At 41.3% G+C, this 20,498-nt stretch overlaps 1 protein-coding gene across 1 annotated transcript in view; it reads left to right on the top strand.

The window, feature by feature from the left end:
* LOC131425663 (alpha-2 adrenergic receptor) overlaps positions 1-20,213 on the top strand; it is a 708,037-nt gene extending 687,824 nt beyond the window's left edge. Inside the window, exons 3-4 of the mRNA XM_058587719.1 lie at positions 3,531-3,689; positions 14,003-20,213. Of these exons, the coding sequence (XP_058443702.1) occupies positions 3,531-3,689; positions 14,003-15,037 (1,194 nt within the window). The 3' untranslated portion in view covers positions 15,038-20,213. The remainder of the gene's footprint in view (positions 1-3,530; positions 3,690-14,002) is intronic.
* The last annotated feature ends 285 nt before the right edge of the window (positions 20,214-20,498 follow it).

Here is a 20,498-nt window from a genome sequence, read left to right as displayed (position 1 = left end):
TTCATCGGAATATTCCTTAATCCGGGGGGTTTTATTACTGTCAACAACAGGCGGATTAGGATCTGTCTTCATTTCTTCGTCTGGAGGGGGAGGACTCATTGTGCTTACTGTAGCACGAGGTTATATTTAGGCAAGTGGTAAATTATAAGAGGGATGCAACAATAAACTGTAATAAGGGCAGAATAAAGAAAAAAAGCAATACTTAGCTTGTTGTACAGTTGCAAGGAACGGTCGCCAAAAAACCTCTACGAGGAAAAGCACAAAGCACCAGCTAACGGTTCGGTGCGAAGGTGCAAAAAACCTCACCGAGGAAAAGGCACAAATAAACTGTTTATAGTTTGTATGGACTAACGGTATCACTTCACTTCAATGTTCGATCACAATCGACACAGGGAACAATGGCCGCTTGTTTATAATCCGCACACTTGGCCTTGATCGGCGGAACAATAACCGGCTAACGGTACCGTTTCGATCGACCGCTCACAATAAGGCACTGTTCTATTATATAATGCGAAAAAAAACCTCTCAGAGGAAAAAGCACTATTGTCTATCACACAATATCGTCCGACCACTTTATCACACACACACAACTGGTTTTCAATGCTTTCGCAGTAAATCCAAATCACGTCTGTTCGCTCGGAAGGTTGAAACGGCAATGATTTGTATCTTAGTTTGTGATCGGTTCAGCCATCTCGAAAAAAAGTGAGTACATATTTTTTTTATTTTTTTGGGTACATATCATCCTATATCTCCTGAACCGAAAGTCAGATCGGAATGAAATTCAATAGCAGGCTATGGGACTATGAGACCTTTCATTTGAATCTTTGTTTGTGAAAATCGGTTCAGCCATCTCTGAGAAAAGTGAGTGCATATTTTTGTTACATACACACACATACATTTGCTCAGTTCGTCGAGCGGAGTGAATGGTATATGACATTCGGCCCTCTGGGCCTCGGTTGAAAAGTCGATTTTCACAGTGATTGCATAGCCTTTTTATATGAGAAAGGCAAAAATGTATTTTTTGAAGAAAAACAAAAATAATCGATTTTTTTATCCACCCTAACAAGAAAATGGTCACCCCAATGGTAAAATTAGGAAAATCACGAGTCTAATATTTTTCGATGGAGAACTATTCTTTCAAAAAGTACGAAATTCTGAAAGATTGTATATCAGTTTCCCATGGAATTGCTGATATGAGAAAGGCAAAAAGGTTCAAAGAAAAGCAAAATTTGAAACAAAGTTCACAATCTCCAATCCATTATTTTTCCAACACTCGAGTTATTCTTAAATATCATGAAATATTCACTAAAATATATTTGAATTGATAGAAAATGCTGACAGCGGCACTTAAATACATACATACATTTCCGACGAAACGTGCTAACATTCTAAATTTATTCATTATTTTCATGTTTGCAGGAATTCCTTAAACATTTTTCAATCCATTATAATAGCTAAACAAGCAATGATAACTAAATAAACTATTGTTATGACATAAGCTTTTTTTCTTCCCTTTCTGATCGGGAAGTTTGACGCTAAACTCTGCTAAAGTTGGCATCAGCAATTAGTTATCGGAAGTCTCCGATAGAGATCCGATTTGCCATAAATTCTACAATCTGTTGCAAACCAATTTTCTGACAAATAAATCCCGAATAAGCGAAATCTTCGATCTACAAACGTGGTCGATTCCGTTTAAACTTTCGATGTAAATCTGAACTCCTATGGATCCTGGATCCATCCCCCGGAATCGAATGGGTGTTGGCCCCGAAAGTTTCATTGATTTCAACCGACCGGAAATCGATCGGATCCACGGAACAGATTTTGTTTGGGCTGCTGCGATAGTCACTTCCACGGTGGTTCGTTTCGAGTGAAGCGCATGCAGAGGAGCACGAGGTGAGCAGCGAGTCAGTCACTAACGGCGAATCGATAGCGATAAAATTTTAATAGTGGAACCAACGTGAACATCAAATCGACTGCAACTCAACAGTTTTTGGCTCTCGAACGAGGTGGTGCCCCCAGGGTAGTTTAGGAAAACTGCTATCCAATCCTGGGTGTACGGCAAAGCTGTTCGAACGAACCCGGCCGAAATGCCGCGGCAATGGACGGAACGAGCTCTCCGATAGGCAGCCATCGTTTCAATTACCATTACCAGAAACGAGCGCTATCGCGAGAGAATGCAGCAGCACTGCAACGTTGCGCCGGGTAAAAGTTTTTTTTTCTCGTTTTTTTTTCGGAACGAACGCTCGAAATAACGTTAACTAAGCTGTTATTCGATGGAGAGAGTTAATAGAAGGAGAAACCGCTGAAACTGGTTCTGAAGAGCGAACGTACGTGATTTTGCTGAAATCAGTGTTTGTAATTGATAGTAGGGAATTTATCGTTTCGATTCTGGCTGGTTTTGATCTTTATTTTTGATCGATTCTAGGGAAAAAATTTAATTCGTGTTTATTTGAAATTGAATCGAAATCAAATAAAATAACAATTGAATCATAATTTATAGTGTGTGCTCCGAATCACTTCCGTATTTTCCCCTCGTGTTATTTTTTTTTTTTTGTTATCGTCCTTGCTAAGTACACTAATGAACGTTGAAATGTGCGTAATTTCAATTCATTCGTTCATCACAACATGATTGTTTGGCGTAATTTCCCTTGTGCTGTGCCAAACCTGAATCAATTCCTGAACGCCGCCAGGCGCGCCAAAATCCAATTGAAAAACACTGAAAAACCATTTAAATGATTGCATTACAAACAACTGTCACTCGCAGCAGGTGCCGGGGTTACAGATAATTTCCGGCGACGATGAAGCCACCTAACAGCATTAAGTACCCTGGGGATTATATCATGTTTCCCATAAATCTCAATCCCGTCAACCGAAGTGAAAACATTCCGTCCGACTGCTTGTGTTGTTGTTGTTGTTGGGGCCAGGCGTTTGCAGCTGTCCCTGGCCGTGCCATTAATTAAATTTAATTTAGTCCCATCCTTTCGGATTCGTTCGCACTTCTCGACCGAAGTCCCCCTGGCACTCACTTCCAAAACCGACCATTGAATTGTAAACTATAATTCTGGAGGGAACTGCAGTCGTAGAGAAGCACCGAAATCTCCCGGGCGGATCAACCCGCCAATCACGTTTTGCATCCCTCCTTCCCCTCGATCCACCGCAACACGATCCACACGGCTCCTGTTTATGGTCGAACAAATAAATTACAGTCTAGAAAATGAAAATTAATTCTATCAAATTAAGACAATTAGAGAAAGAGTGCTCGACGGCGTTGGTGCCCCCGGACGACGACGACGACGACGACGAGGACGAACGGGTTGAAAGATTAATAAAATTATGTATCTCAACTTCTGCCAACCGACTTGTTCTGCTGTCCGACAACCAGCAGAGGCTCATTCAATTGCAACTACTAATGGACTTTTGAAACACAAACTCGTACTAGTGATAAAGAAAAAAACGAAAAAAAAACTCAGAGGCAAAAGATTTCCTAACGTCTTTTATTTTTATGTTTCTCTCCCGTCTCCTGTTTGCAGCTGAGTCAGGACATTGGCTACGTACTCTACTCGGCGCTCGGGTCGTTCTACATACCGAGCTGCATCATGGTGTTCGTGTACATTAGGATCTACTATGCGGCGAAGGCACGAGCCCGCCGGGGGATACGGAAAAAGCCTCTGAAGCCACCCAGTGAACAGGTGAGTAGCCGGGTTGCCGGGTTTTATTTACTGATTTTTCTATCTATTTTTGTACAAACAGTTTCACATTCGAACTAGCTTGTCAAATTTCAATGAAATTTTGTTTCTCCTAAATTCATTTAGATTGTCTTTCGAAAAGGGCCAACACTGATTTCATTCGAGAAAGCTTTTTATAGGTGGTTTTTACCAAGTTAAAGCTTGCTTCATTTAGAATTGGAACAAACTTTTGCTCATATTGTGGCGCTCCTGGTGGACGGATTTGGAAGTTCTTGGCGCCCGCATGTCGGGATTTTTGTCAGCTTCACGTATGACTTTTGACATTCGCAAATCTACTGTACTTTGTAAAGAATCAACATGGAAACCGAAAGAAGGGAAAAAATTGTGCACAGTTATTTGGAAAATCCATTGTGGTCTGCATCTGCAGCTATCCGATCTCGCCACCGCTCGTTCGGTCCTAACTGAATTAAAGAAACCTAGCTTAAAATAGACCGGGCAAACGAGGCGATTACAGGTTTGTATGCAAGAGGCTGCCGCTTCCGATTCAGCTTGCGTCGCCTTGGGGGCTTTGTGCCGCCAAGCCATCTTGGCTTCGGTCATGTGGCTGTACAACATCAGTTATACTGGAGACATAACATGCAGGAGACATGACCCTTCCGGCGAAATGGTTTTCGGTGTGAAATGACCGGCTCCCATTTTTGTTCATCCAAGGACTTCCGTGAATCACGAGTATGGAGCAGGAAGATTCGGTTTGTGAATTCACTGTGTTATTCTGGTAGATCTTACGGTGTGAGCTGCAGATAGGTTTTGGACGGCGTAGATCATTCGCAATAGGCGTATTAAGTGCATGTGGTATCACAAGTACACGAGTGATCAATGAGTTCATTATTTCACTTGGTTACGCTGGTAGATCTTAAGGCCTATACTCCAAGTAGTTTTTGGATGAACAAGCACTACCTCATAGCTCATCACAATGATCCAATAAATGAATGTGATACCACGAGTATGGGCCACAAATCAGAAACTCACTAATTTCATCGGTTAACATGGTAGACCACAAATCCTATATTCCAAGGAGGTTTTGGATGGATGATCGTTGTTCGGAAGATTCCCGGACCTGTATTGCTAGAAGTCAACTTCGGCTGTACCACCTATTACTGGAACTGCTAGCTTTGCCACCGGCCGATCTTATGCTCCTAAAATGGTTGTCATCACTGCAGCTTTCCTCACTCCGTTCCGTCACGTTCTGGATATACTCGTACCATTCGTCCTCTTCAGCTAACCATTTCGAACCCGATTCTACCACTACCACAACCAAAGCATCCACCTGTAATGATTTGTCACTTCGTCCACGTACTGATGGTCGGCAGATATTCTCTAATCCAGCAACTGTTGGCATAGTGTCCAATTGCAATGTGCCAACTTTTTTTTACAAGTTAAAACGCATTTACGCACAGAGTGTGGTACTCTCCACAGGACTACCACTGTATTTTTGGAACTACCCACTAAAACACCTTGGATCTCCAACCCTACCTCCCCGGAACTACCGTTAGGTATTAGTTCGGAGTGGAAGGCTATCGGTGCTCAATGCACCCTTCCCGGACTTATGCATCGTCATGGACGTCTGCAACGTTCTCTCCTACTTTTTGCCATTTATCTCTCGATTTTGAGCCACTCATTTCGCTACAGGGGATCGACCAGGAGGATGTCGAGGTCGGTCCGGCGATTCCGGTTGGAGCTTAGCTTCCGGTTCGCTGACGCCTCGACAACCCAGGACTGGTAGACCATTCCTTTGTGTCGCAAAGCGGGGACAGGCACACAGAACGTGTTCTGCAGTCTTAAGCCCCTTTGATCAGCCAGGGCCAGCTGGAGATGCCGAACCTGTGGAGGTACCACCTAAAACAACCGTGACCTGTGAGGAACTGTGCCAGGCCAAAGTGTCAACTTGTTTATAGTAACATAGTTTGTTCTCTATCTGGTTAGTTCACCCCGCTGGTGCTCAACCTCACGAAACAGTTTGGAGTGAGCGCTTCTTGTTCTCCCGATTGTATTGGAAGATACAGGAAAGGTCGCGAATTTACCGTGGACTCCGCCTCTATGGGCAACGTTTGAAGTGTCTCACTATTCGGGTTACGTACAACTTATCTTCCCTCTTCACGATTGCCCAATAACATTCGATGGGTCGAAGCTGAGGGCAATTTGGTGTCTTTTCCGCAAGCCAATTGAGAGTGGTTTTGGCATAGTGAGCCGACGCTAAATCCTGCCAAGACAGTGGAGGTGTACTATGCTTCTTATAGAAAGGCAGCAATCTTTTCTGGAGACACTCAGATCGATAGATTTCTGCATTTATAGTTTCGGTAGTGTAAAAAATGGTTGACTTTAATCCACAGGAACATATTGCTTGCCATACCAGTATCTTTCGACCGAGTTTCTCTACTTGAATCGACCTGTCCGCATCGCTCAATCGATGCGAATGCGATGCGATGCGCATCGAAATCGATGCGCATCGCGAATACAATTTCCGGGCCCTTGTTGCTGCTCGCTTCTTCTGTTCTACACTTTGTTTCGAGATTTTCTGCTTCTTGTAGGTCTTCAGGTGATTTCGCCTCGTGATATGCTGGATCATTCCGACACTCGTTCCTGCTTTTTTGGCCAAATCACGTGTTGACATTGATTTTTTCTTCAAGACTAGAGATATCACTTTCTGGACTAGTTTCGGGTTGGAAAACCCGGGTTTTCTGTCTCTTCCTGGTAGCTCATCCAAAGAACAGTGTTCCCCAAACTTATTGATGATGGTTTTACCACTGGCATGATGAATTGCAAACCGCTTCGCCAATTTTCGCATAGTAACACCCTTCTCACTTAGCCATGTGTCCAGAACCTCAATTTTCACTTCCTTTTCAATACGCGACATTTTGAAAACGCGGAATTTCAACCGCACAAACAAGTAAACAAACAAAAATTGACAGCCAAACGCACAGCATGCTTTGATCTCAGCATAAAAAACCATCACAAATACATGCGTACAACACAAATGTATGTGAATAGCTTATTTTCGATACACTCCTTAAAACTGCTCGAGAAAAATTATCTCAGTTTCAGCTTACTTCTACTAACACATTTGACTAGCAACAAACACATTCCTGTATAGATTTCCTCTTGCAGGAATTATTGCGATATAAAGATTTACGTATCTTCTTTCAGTAAACCCGCAAAATAGGAACACGCGAAAGGCAATGGATATGGAATGTTGTCGTAAAACTATTTATTTTTCCGGAAAACTACTTTTGTAACAGAAAATATTTAGTTTTGCTTATTTTGTGTAGCGCAATCTAATACAAATGCATTGAAGCAGTGCTGCCAACTATGTTTATTACGGAATTGAAATCTACATTCATAAAATGTAAGCAATTTTCCATCAAACGTTGATGAAAAATTGTTCAAAACTGATATTTCATACATGTCAGGCTTAGCATTTATTTGATAATAAATTATTGTTAAAAAAGATTTTTTGAAACTCAATCCTGCAAGTCACTTTAATAAACTCGTTCCACTGCATATATCAATCTATGACATACGTACTGAATAAAATGTACGTAATACATAAATTACCAAATCAAGTTAACTTGGTTTACTTTTAATCCTTAATTAATACACTCAGATGTACGGAAAATGTTACAGTAAAAATAAAAATGCCTACAATTGTGATTTTGAAAGAAGTGAAACAGATTTCATCGAAGATATTTTTTCTATTTCGACATCTTTTTGCTCGGCAAACATTTCCTTCTTGGTAAGAAGAATTTTAAGGTAGACCACATCAGGATGATCTGATTCACTCTTTTTAATTTTAGTTTCAATTATAATAGCGCCTACTTCTGTTGTCAGATTTTACTTTGAATGTCTTTCTTTGCCTCCTCATCTTTTATTATTTTATTTGGATCAGGGAAAAGCCCAATTCTGTCAAACTTGTTCTCCAGCAGGCATTCAACCTCCTCATCTTTTGCATCAATAGATCAAAATCATCCAAATGATCATTTTCCTTAGATCTAGTGTTTCTATAGTAACTAAATCTAATGAGAAAGTAATATAAGAAACGGTTTTTTTACGTGATAAATGGAAGTAGAAAGGATTGAAACATTTGTTAAATATGCGACACATGCTAGCAATGAGCTCGTTATATCCATAATTATTTCTAGCATAGGGAATCCGAAGAAAAAAATAGGAAAACTACGACGTCGAATGTCAAATTGAAGCAATTTAAAGCTCTATGTGCTCTTTAAAACTTAACTTGGTTTCCAGAACACCCAGGTCCTTCTTAACAGAAGGTGCGCGGCCGCATGTCGGGATTTTTGTCAGCTTCACGTATGACTTTTGACATTCGCAAATCGACTGTACTTTGTAAAGAATCAACATGGAAACCGAAAGAAGGGAAAAAATTGTGCACAGTTATTTGGAAAATCCATTGTGGTCTGCATCTGCAGCTATCCGATCTCGCCACCGCTCGTTCGGTCCTAACTGAATTAAAGAAACCTAGCTTAAAATAGACCGGGCAAACGAGGCGATTACAGGTTTGTATGCAAGAGGCTGCCGCTTCCGATTCAGCTTGCGTCGCCTTGGGGGCTTTGTGCCGCCAAGCCATCTTGGCTTCGGTCATGTGGCTGTACAACATCAGTTATACTGGAGACATAACATGCAGGAGACATGACCCTTCCGGCGAAATGGTTTTCGGTGTGAAATGACCGGCTCCCATTTTTGTTCATCCAAGGACTTCCGTGAATCACGAGTATGGAGCAGGAAGATTCGGTTTGTGAATTCACTGTGTTATTCTGGTAGATCTTACGGTGTGAGCTGCAGATAGGTTTTGGACGGCGTAGATCATTCGCAATAGGCGTATTAAGTGCATGTGGTATCACAAGTACACGAGTGATCAATGAGTTCATTATTTCACTTGGTTACGCTGGTAGATCTTAAGGCCTATACTCCAAGTAGTTTTTGGATGAACAAGCACTACCTCATAGCTCATCACAATGATCCAATAAATGAATGTGATACCACGAGTATGGGCCACAAATCAGAAACTCACTAATTTCATCGGTTAACATGGTAGACCACAAATCCTATATTCCAAGGAGGTTTTGGATGGATGATCGTTGTTCGGAAGATTCCCGGACCTGTATTGCTAGAAGTCAACTTCGGCTGTACCACCTATTACTGGAACTGCTAGCTTTGCCACCGGCCGATCTTATGCTCCTAAAATGGTTGTCATCACTGCAGCTTTCCTCACTCCGTTCCGTCACGTTCTGGATATACTCGTACCATTCGTCCTCTTCAGCTAACCATTTCGAACCCGATTCTACCACTACCACAACCAAAGCATCCACCTGTAATGATTTGTCACTTCGTCCACGTACTGATGGTCGGCAGATATTCTCTAATCCAGCAACTGTTGGCATAGTGTCCAATTGCAATGTGCCAACTTTTTTTTACAAGTTAAAACGCATTTACGCACAGAGTGTGGTACTCTCCACAGGACTACCACTGTATTTTTGGAACTACCCACTAAAACACCTTGGATCTCCAACCCTACCTCCCCGGAACTACCGTTAGGTATTAGTTCGGAGTGGAAGGCTATCGGTGCTCAATGCACCCTTCCCGGACTTATGCATCGTCATGGACGTCTGCAACGTTCTCTCCTACTTTTTGCCATTTATCTCTCGATTTTGAGCCACTCATTTCGCTACAGGGGATCGACCAGGAGGATGTCGAGGTCGGTCCGGCGATTCCGGTTGGAGCTTAGCTTCCGGTTCGCTGACGCCTCGACAACCCAGGACTGGTAGACCATTCCTTTGTGTCGCAAAGCGGGGACAGGCACACAGAACGTGTTCTGCAGTCTTAAGCCCCTTTGATCAGCCAGGGCCAGCTGGAGATGCCGAACCTGTGGAGGTACCACCTAAAACAACCGTGACCTGTGAGGAACTGTGCCAGGCCAAAGTGTCAACTTGTTTATAGTAACATAGTTTGTTCTCTATCTGGTTAGTTCACCCCGCTGGTGCTCAACCTCACGAAACAGTTTGGAGTGAGCGCTTCTTGTTCTCCCGATTGTATTGGAAGATACAGGAAAGGTCGCGAATTTACCGTGGACTCCGCCTCTATGGGCAACGTTTGAAGTGTCTCACTATTCGGGTTACGTACAACTTATCTTCCCTCTTCACGATTGCCCAATAACATTCGATGGGTCGAAGCTGAGGGCAATTTGGTGTCTTTTCCGCAAGCCAATTGAGAGTGGTTTTGGCATAGTGAGCCGACGCTAAATCCTGCCAAGACAGTGGAGGTGTACTATGCTTCTTATAGAAAGGCAGCAATCTTTTCTGGAGACACTCAGATCGATAGATTTCTGCATTTATAGTTTCGGTAGTGTAAAAAATGGTTGACTTTAATCCACAGGAACATATTGCTTGCCATACCAGTATCTTTCGACCGAGTTTCTCTACTTGAATCGACCTGTCCGCATCGCTCAATCGATGCGAATGCGATGCGATGCGCATCGAAATCGATGCGCATCGCGAATACAATTTCCGGGCCCTTGTTGCTGCTCGCTTCTTCTGTTCTACACTTTGTTTCGAGATTTTCTGCTTCTTGTAGGTCTTCAGGTGATTTCGCCTCGTGATATGCTGGATCATTCCGACACTCGTTCCTGCTTTTTTGGCCAAATCACGTGTTGACATTGATTTTTTCTTCAAGACTAGAGATATCACTTTCTGGACTAGTTTCGGGTTGGAAAACCCGGGTTTTCTGTCTCTTCCTGGTAGCTCATCCAAAGAACAGTGTTCCCCAAACTTATTGATGATGGTTTTACCACTGGCATGATGAATTGCAAACCGCTTCGCCAATTTTCGCATAGTAACACCCTTCTCACTTAGCCATGTGTCCAGAACCTCAATTTTCACTTCCTTTTCAATACGCGACATTTTGAAAACGCGGAATTTCAACCGCACAAACAAGTAAACAAACAAAAATTGACAGCCAAACGCACAGCATGCTTTGATCTCAGCATAAAAAACCATCACAAATACATGCGTACAACACAAATGTATGTGAATAGCTTATTTTCGATACACTCCTTAAAACTGCTCGAGAAAAATTATCTCAGTTTCAGCTTACTTCTACTAACACATTTGACTAGCAACAAACACATTCCTGTATAGATTTCCTCTTGCAGGAATTATTGCGATATAAAGATTTACGTATCTTCTTTCAGTAAACCCGCAAAATAGGAACACGCGAAAGGCAATGGATATGGAATGTTGTCGTAAAACTATTTATTTTTCCGGAAAACTACTTTTGTAACAGAAAATATTTAGTTTTGCTTATTTTGTGTAGCGCAATCTAATACAAATGCATTGAAGCAGTGCTGCCAACTATGTTTATTACGGAATTGAAATCTACATTCATAAAATGTAAGCAATTTTCCATCAAACGTTGATGAAAAATTGTTCAAAACTGATATTTCATACATGTCAGGCTTAGCATTTATTTGATAATAAATTATTGTTAAAAAAGATTTTTTGAAACTCAATCCTGCAAGTCACTTTAATAAACTCGTTCCACTGCATATATCAATCTATGACATACGTACTGAATAAAATGTACGTAATACATAAATTACCAAATCAAGTTAACTTGGTTTACTTTTAATCCTTAATTAATACACTCAGATGTACGGAAAATGTTACAGTAAAAATAAAAATGCCTACAATTGTGATTTTGAAAGAAGTGAAACAGATTTCATCGAAGATATTTTTTCTATTTCGACATCTTTTTGCTCGGCAAACATTTCCTTCTTGGTAAGAAGAATTTTAAGGTAGACCACATCAGGATGATCTGATTCACTCTTTTTAATTTTAGTTTCAATTATAATAGCGCCTACTTCTGTTGTCAGATTTTACTTTGAATGTCTTTCTTTGCCTCCTCATCTTTTATTATTTTATTTGGATCAGGGAAAAGCCCAATTCTGTCAAACTTGTTCTCCAGCAGGCATTCAACCTCCTCATCTTTTGCATCAATAGATCAAAATCATCCAAATGATCATTTTCCTTAGATCTAGTGTTTCTATAGTAACTAAATCTAATGAGAAAGTAATATAAGAAACGGTTTTTTTACGTGATAAATGGAAGTAGAAAGGATTGAAACATTTGTTAAATATGCGACACATGCTAGCAATGAGCTCGTTATATCCATAATTATTTCTAGCATAGGGAATCCGAAGAAAAAAATAGGAAAACTACGACGTCGAATGTCAAATTGAAGCAATTTAAAGCTCTATGTGCTCTTTAAAACTTAACTTGGTTTCCAGAACACCCAGGTCCTTCTTAACAGAAGGTGCGCGTTCGAGAACAGTTTGTGGCATATTATAGTCGAACTTGAATACAGACTTTTTGCTACAAAAAGAGACGACGGAGCATTTAGTGGTATATAAACCATTTTGAAATATGAAATACGAAAGCCATCGGCGAACGATAGTTTCATGCACTTGATCGAAAAATTTAGATCGTTGAGATACAAAAAAATTATGAACGGTCCAAGGTGACTTCCTTGAGGAACTCCAGATGTAACAGCACGTGGTGAGGTTGTACAGGCTCCTATTTTCCAATTAGATATGATCGAAGCCAATTAAAAAATGATCCGTTTAATGCCAGTCTACTTGACTTGGAGATCGTTATGTGATGATTGATTTCGTCGAACGCAGCAGGGGAAGTTGAAAGCTTTGGCATGGATTCAAGCTGAGTCACTGATATGTAGTCAGAGCAACTATGTGTTATAACATCCAGAACTATAATTTCAAACAGCTTCGATACAACGTACAAAGCAACAATTCCAAGGTAGTTGGATACTATACCCTTGTTAACATAGGATTTCTTCCATATTTCAGGAAAAATTCCAGAACGCAAAGAACAATTGAAAATGTTGGATAGTGGAACCAACAAACTGTTAGAACACTTTCTTATCACCACGGATGGAATCCCAGAACTTCTTCGTTTCTTTTATTGTCAGACTTCGCTTCGTAAGCATGTCGTGTGAATTTTGCTTTAAGAATTCGATTTTTATCATACACAAAATTTGTTACCATATTATACTTATTACATTCTTTGCATTATTGAATCACTGAGACGATATCTTCCATCAATATCCTTGATTGCAAAATGTTGAAAAAGCAACTTGTATCACTCGAAATCGAAAAGCTTTTTGTCCACTGAAGAAATTATTGGCTAGAACCGCCTTCTAGTAAATTTTAGTTTTATCAAGGTGAAAATCTCGACCAATTGCTGAAACGTTCGCCCGTCTTTCATTTTTTAAGGTTTCACAAAATTCACAAGCTTCAAAAATTTGCAAAGAATTTTGTGGAATGATTTTAAATTCCAAATCTTAGCAGAAACCGCGCCAAATCCACGAAATCCGCGCGATCGTAACAACCCTGGAATTCAAACTGAAGGCGATTACGCATTGACGTCATCAGGAGTCGCGGTACTTGGGGCGTACTAAGCTTCGTGGCAAACATGAACGTGGTTACTGGGACTCGTCTTTGATTTGTTAGTACTTTTTTCAAGCTGTCGTGTTTTGTGGCCTTCTTTTTGTTTTTTTCTGGACGAGGTGGTGCCTTCGGAACTGGTGACAGATCTTCTAAGGTACCATTTAGAAGTGGTACAGACAAAGTGGCAGACTGAATTGAACGATCCATTGCGATTCCGATGTCACCCTTTACCTCCTGCACTTCTTTCGCCGCCGTAGCGCTGGAAAGATCTACGGGATACGAAAGATCCATTGTGGAGCTCGTCAAAAAGGCGATATCTTGGAAGATATCGGAATCCATTGGCCAAATTTTCGTTACTCCAAAGCCCGATTTGATATTTACTTCGGTGACAGTATCTTATAATGCTCGGGAAACTATCGATGTGTCGTAGATCTGAACTGTGCTGTCGACCGAAGTAACCACGAATTCGTATATATGCTTTATAGATGCATATAGAGCAGATTTGAGGTACCGGTGTCTTATACCTGCCTTATATGCGCATGTAAAGCAAATACGGGATTTGGTGGTTACTTGGGGACTGTAGTAGATGGGAACGGCAAAATAGGAACGACAGAATTACTCCAACCGGATGGATTCGCACCTCCACTGCAGCTAACGGAACCTCAGTTGAGAAAATGTTGATGGAAGGTTTGCGAATGAGAGGGCACCCTAGAAATTTTTTTAAATGTCCAATTCACCAATAAACAATTTATGATTAATAGAAACAACCTTATTTTCTCTGTTACAGGATACCAGCTTTACGCGAACGAACCCGATGCCATCGCTACCCAGTGCCTCATCAGTATCGGTCGGTGCCGTGGCCACTAGTGCCAATGGTCAGCATCCGACCAGCGCTGCCAACAGTAACATCAACAACAACAATAATAACAGTTTGAGCAACAACACCGGCCAACCGCCACAGCAGCAGCAGCAAATAGCGACAATAGAACCGCCACCACGAGGACTAGCCGGTGGTGGTGGTGGTGGTGCTGGATGTGGCACGACTATGTCCATCCCGGTGGTGACCTGCGATTTTGCCTCGGACATGTCGACCAGTGAGGCAGCGGATCACGACCACGCAGCAGCAATACAGGAAATGAAAGATACGCTCAAGGTGGGGACACCGATGAGCGGCTTGACCTCACTGCCTTTGCTCCGGGGGAATAACGGAGCGGCGGCGAACTCCGGTGCGGCAGTCAGTCCGGGGATTTCGCCGCGAAACCGGGCCCTCTCGGTAGGCATCGAGACGGACATGGTGAGTGAGTTCGATCCGTCCAGTTCGGATTCCGGTGTGGTCAGTAGGTGTGCGGTGGTGAAACCGCTCAAGTTCAGGCTGTGTCAACCGATATTCGGACAACGGGGTAGGGGTAGAAATAAGACTAAAGCCATGGTGAACTGTGCGGGTGCGGGTGGGGCTGGCATGGGACAGCAAACGATTTCCATATCGGCCCGGCAGACCGATAGTGCTTGTAGCGAGATGGAACCGGCACTGCCCAAAGCCAAACCACGGGATCCGGAGAAAGAGAAACGGCGGATAGCGAGAAAGAAGGAAAAACGGGCCACTTTGATCCTTGGACTGATCATGGGCAGTTTCATAGCCTGCTGGTTGCCGTTTTTCTTTCTCTACATTCTGGTGCCGGTTTGTAAGGACTGTCACATACCGGACATTGCATTTTCGCTAGCATTCTGGCTAGGCTACATGAACTCGGCCCTGAATCCGGCCATCTACACCATCTTCAACAAGGACTTCCGGCGGGCTTTCCGACGGATCCTGTTCAAGTGATGTTTGGCGTACGTGTGCTGCTACCGCTGCGTTTCCCGAAGCATCGAGAAAGCTACGGAACGGGCAGTCAGTGGCGCACAACTCGGCGGTGGAGGCTACCGGGGCGGTTACCTGCGATAACCCCATTCAGTTGTATTGACCAAAAAATCTTGCCAGTTCTTCGTCAAAACATCGGAATCCCTAGCACCGACATCGTGTCTAATAATCTAAGACTTTAACACCAAGTGTCCACAAGCACAACATAACACTCACACTCACACTGACACTCTCACACAGAGACTCCAGGAAACACGAAAAAATCTTCTAGCACACCGCAAATACATCACACACACATACATAGAATCGAGTCCCACCCGAAACGAGGGCTGATGAATTTAACTGTTAGAAAGACTTATTGTAAACGAACTCGCAAATTTTATACCAAGCACTATCTATACTTTCAAGTTTAGATGTCGAAACGTCGTCTACTAGCTCCCACCTCACTCACCCGCAACCCCACCAACATCTAGCAGCAGGGCTGGACCCGGTTCGAAAGACATTCGGTGGGATGTTCTCCGTTCCCTCCCTTTCGAACACAAGAGTTAGAGAGAGCAAAAGTTGGAGAGTACAGGGGAATAATTAACAAAAAAAAAACGATAGCGTAAGCAATAATTGTAATCTCAAATCTTGAGTTTCAAATTATTAGCAATAGGTTTCGATTAATATTTAGTGAAGAAAGAAAAAAAAGTCAAGTCAAAATATACTAGCGTAGAAACTTTTTTGAGGTTAGAATCAAACCGAACAGTAACGTATAGGAATCGTGTAAAAAAGAAGCATAACAAACTCTAGGAGATAAATACCGGTAAAACACTAAAAACTAGCTACAATTTGTATGACCTGGGCCACAGCCGGTCGTCTGGTGCGAAAATTAGCCCCCTATTTAGTACGCCACCGGACGAACGACTCCGCCCAGCTGTAAATAGTGTAAATATCTTCAACTCATCTCGGCACTCATAATCACTCACACACTCACTCACATGTTCTATAGATCAAATATTCATTCAAACGAACAATGTTTTAATCAAGCAATAAATCCACGCCTTTGCGGCGATTCCGATGGGTCGTGGGTCACCAAACTGTGTGTGTACATAACCTACAAACTAAACAAAAAAAAAACACCTAAAGAAATTGAAAAATATTGTTAGTGTTCTATGAAATTTTAAAAAAGTGGTAATCAAAAGCTCGTTCTGTACATGGGTGTTATTTTCCTAGTGGGATAGTGTTGATTCTTATACAAGCAGAAAGCAGCAAAACAAAACAAAAATACAGAAAACAGGTGAAACGTCTGTCAAATGCCCACTATATAGTTTTGATATATTCTAATAACTGTTGCCAGAGTATTAATATGTATGAAAATTTACACTTTTTACAAATCCATCTCGCGCGGTACACAGCGAAAACGTTTGCGCGACTAACCTATGACCTCGTCAAACGGCAAACGGGAAAATTAGAAAGAAAAAAAAACTAAAACAAAAACCAATATGAAAGAAATCAAGTGAAAATTCTTCGCCCTCCCTTCGCCGCAGCGTTGCCAGATGCAATCGGAAGGGAAATGATAAAAAAGAAATTTGCAAAACAGCTGCCCATCCCGGTGTTCCCGGGGCACTCCGAACTTCTCTACCTGCATTCTACACTGTAAAGAATATACCGACAGCCCGGGGGCCGAGCCGGTGGTGCCAGCTGTTCTCTTCCTTGTACAGTCGGATCGTTTCCCCTAGTCTGGCATCCAAGGAGGCCGAGGGCGCATAAATTTAGGCAGTTGTGTCCGAACCCCCGCGAACCGAACGCGGAAAATGCAACCGTACATACACATGAAGTTAGTTCAGAATGTTTAGTATTCTAAATTCATACGATTAGTAATCAAACAGCTAGGTGTATATTTTTCTTCCCACGAATTCAAACACTAGCGGTAACCTCGCTCGTCGGCGGATAATCCGGCGGTTTTTTTGGTGTTTTAAAGCGAGCGATTCATTAGTGTCTATCGAAATTCAAAAGTCGCCCCAAAAGTGGAGGAACTGGAAGAGTAAAAAAAAAACATCCAGTAAGTAGATTATTCGAATAAAAAAAAGTAAATATTTTTATACAATTACAATTGATGTTGTTAGGTAAAGTAAAACTAAAACAAACAAAATCAAAAAATAAACAAAAATTGTGGCGTAAAGTTACTACTTAGTTACCAACTCCAATTTGCACGCACCATCTAAGGGAAGTCACAGTTATCACCAACACCATCACCTCATTACTACTCATCGCTACACACACAGAAAAAAAAAACGCATATAAATTGAATGTTGAATTTTGTCGGATACTACAGTTATTGTATACAACTACTGAGCGTGTGTGCATAGAAAAAAGGAGAAAAAACAAGAACAAACGGCAAAGGTTTCTATATTATTGAATGATTATTATTATTGTTCTAATTATTATCATCTTGATTGTTATTATCCGAACAAAATCATTAAACAAGCGCGTGAACTAAATCTCGTAGCATTAGAGTAAGTCAGACTAAACGTGAATTACGAATTGTACATCCTTCTCATGAACAAACAAACTACAGCCCTTCGACCGATTCGGAATCGACTAGCATTCGGCAGACTTTGTACATTTGGGAAACAGTACTACCTTCAAAGTAAAACCGAAAAACCAGTGGAAGAAGTGGTTTGGTTTACTCGATTTGAAACCACCTGCGACGGGTAGCTGTGTCGATAAAGTAGATACGCGATATAGTAGAGCTAACCGAAGAGAAACAGTGCGTATTTCGTCCGCAGCTCTGGTCGGAGTTTGTCGGGAAAAGTCAATTATTCGATACAAATAAGAACATTCCTTTTTTCTCGTACAATGATTAGTTATTACAACTTGAAACTACCGCAAGCTTAAGTGAATTGAATTTGCGTTTGTGACACGACTATTTGCTTGATTTTTTGACGATAATATTTATGAAGTATTCAACGCATCAACATAATTCTTTCTCCATGCCATCAGAAATATTTTTATTTTCAAGCTTCTGAATATTTTTGGAACTATTTTCTTGACTAAATTTTGGAACTGGATTCAGTTCCTTAATTTGTAATCGAAATTCCAGAATTCTGATTCAGAAACTCAATTTCAAAATTCCGTTTCAGAAATTCAATTTCAGAATTTTGGAAACAAGTGACTTTTAGAAAGACTTTAAGATCTGAACTCCGAATCTGAATTTTGGAACTGACTTCTGAAGAAGAATTTAATTCCTGTTGTGGAACTAAGTTCGGAACTTGAATTATGCGACTAGATTTTTGAACTTATTTTAGTTAAGCTAAATTTTATACAGAATTAGGGTTAACACCTCGAATACCTCTCTCGCACGGCATCAATTTTATTCGGGGAAAAACAGATCCTTATATATGCATAACCATAGATCTAACTACCGGAAACCAGACGATACGTGGGATATGCTCATTGTTTTGTCTCATTCCTCTCATGATTCTTTGGTCAAAAGTAATGTGTCAGTCAACAGATGGTATGTTAAGATCTGATTTTTCATTGAAACGGAGGCTGATCAAAATTAAACTAAGAACGCAGGTTCGAGTCCTGTCTCTGAGCGTATCTTTTTCCAATAATTCATTTTCTGTTAGTTTTTCATTCATTTGGCTTCTCCAATAAGAAGTGTATCGAAAAGTAGTTAGCAACATTGATTATTGAATAAAAAAGCGAAAACAAAACATATTTTGACATCAGTTTTTGATATATTGTAGAAAAAAAACATTTTTATGCATTTCACTGATTATATTGAAGAAAATCATAGTTTCTGTGAAACGCTCAAACTTTGGACTTGACATTCTTCATTAAATTCTGCACAGTTACTTTTGTGGCTTTCCTGGTGGCAGCTGTCCAGTTTTTTTTTTGATCTCCTGCATGTTTTGGGACACTGTACCTTCCTTCCGAAAGTGCCGCTTGACAATTGCCCAATACCTTTCAATTGGCCAAAGATCCCGGCAGTTCGGTGGGTTGATGTCCTTTTCCACGAATTGTACATTATTTTTTGACAACCACTGTATAACGGAGCTGGCGTAGTGGGCTGAAGCCAAATCCGGCCAGAAGAGAGGAGGAGTCTTATGCTTTCTGTACAGTGGCAACATTCTCTTCTTCAAACATTCTTCCTCGTACACCTTGGCGCTAATGCCAGACCAACACCTTCTGCCCAAACTTTTCCATCGCCACCGTGGTGTCAGCGTCGTCCAGGTCCTGGTACACCGATTTATTGCGGTCCGGGCAGCGCTCGAGAGTCTTCCTTGGCGTAGGTTACGTCGTCGATGCATCCGTCTTTATTCTGTAGAATCCGGTTATACAGTTTTCGCGCTCTTGTTTTGGCCTGAACTTGCTGTACCAGGGACTTTTTCGGCACCTTCTGTTTCTTGTACGTTTTCAGGGAGTTCCGAACTTTGATCCGTTGAATCATCCCGATGCTGGTGTTGAACTGCTTGGCCAAATCCCGCGTCGACGCCGATGGGTTTTTCCTGATGTACTCAACCACTTTTAAGTCCCGGCCGGGCTGGCTTGGACCCGTTTTCCTACCGGATCGGGGCAAATCCTCCATGGAAAGGGTCTTACCGAACTTCTCGATAATATTTTTGACACTGGTGTGGTGTACTTTCACCCGTTTTGCAATTTCGTTGTACGTGGCACCACTTTCTGAGCTCCAAGTGTGCAGAATTTTCTTTCGCGTTTCCGGATCAATTCGACTCATCATTGAAACGATAAACCGTACCGAAACCGATCGATTGCGAAGCGCTCGATTGCGATTACGCTGCAAAAAAATTAAGCCATTTCAGAGTAATAACTGTTTGAATGTTGCTAACTATTTATCGATACACTCCTTAAGTATCAAAATTGTGTTCTTTCATTCGTTTGCCCTTTTAGTCATTTGCTGTTTTCAGTGAAAATCCTACAGTATGCAGTGTCGGTATTCAACCGAAGCTTTGAGAATCGAAAATGACAGAAAAAGGTTTCACAATGGCTTTTACCTGTTGGTGCTCGAATTTGTAGTAGTTTTGGTTTCCAAAGAGGTTCTGGGATTTAATTACTTCGATTTGTCATATTTTAGTCACTCTTTATTGCCAAGTGTCACAGATTTTCAATACTTCCTGCAGACGTTTATCGTTTATCGTTTATCGTTTATCGTTTATCGTTTATCGTTTATCGTTTATCGTTTATCGTTGATCGTTTATCGTTTATCGTTTATCGTTTATCGTTTATCGTTTATCGTTTATCGTTTATCGTTTATCGTTTATCGTTTATCGTTTATCGTTTATCGTTTATCGTTTATCGTTTATCGTTTATCGTTTATCGTTTATCGTTTATCGTTTATCGTTTATCGTTTATCGTTTATCGTTTATCGTTTATCGTTTATCGTTTATCGTTTATCGTTTATCGTTTATCGTTTATC

Source organism: Malaya genurostris, chromosome 1 (genome assembly GCF_030247185.1).
Source record: "Malaya genurostris strain Urasoe2022 chromosome 1, Malgen_1.1, whole genome shotgun sequence".
In the NCBI taxonomy this organism is placed as follows: Eukaryota; Metazoa; Arthropoda; class Insecta; order Diptera; family Culicidae; genus Malaya; species Malaya genurostris.
The sequence above is the reverse complement of the archived record's forward strand: the minus strand, read 5'-3'. Positions and strand labels throughout refer to the sequence as shown.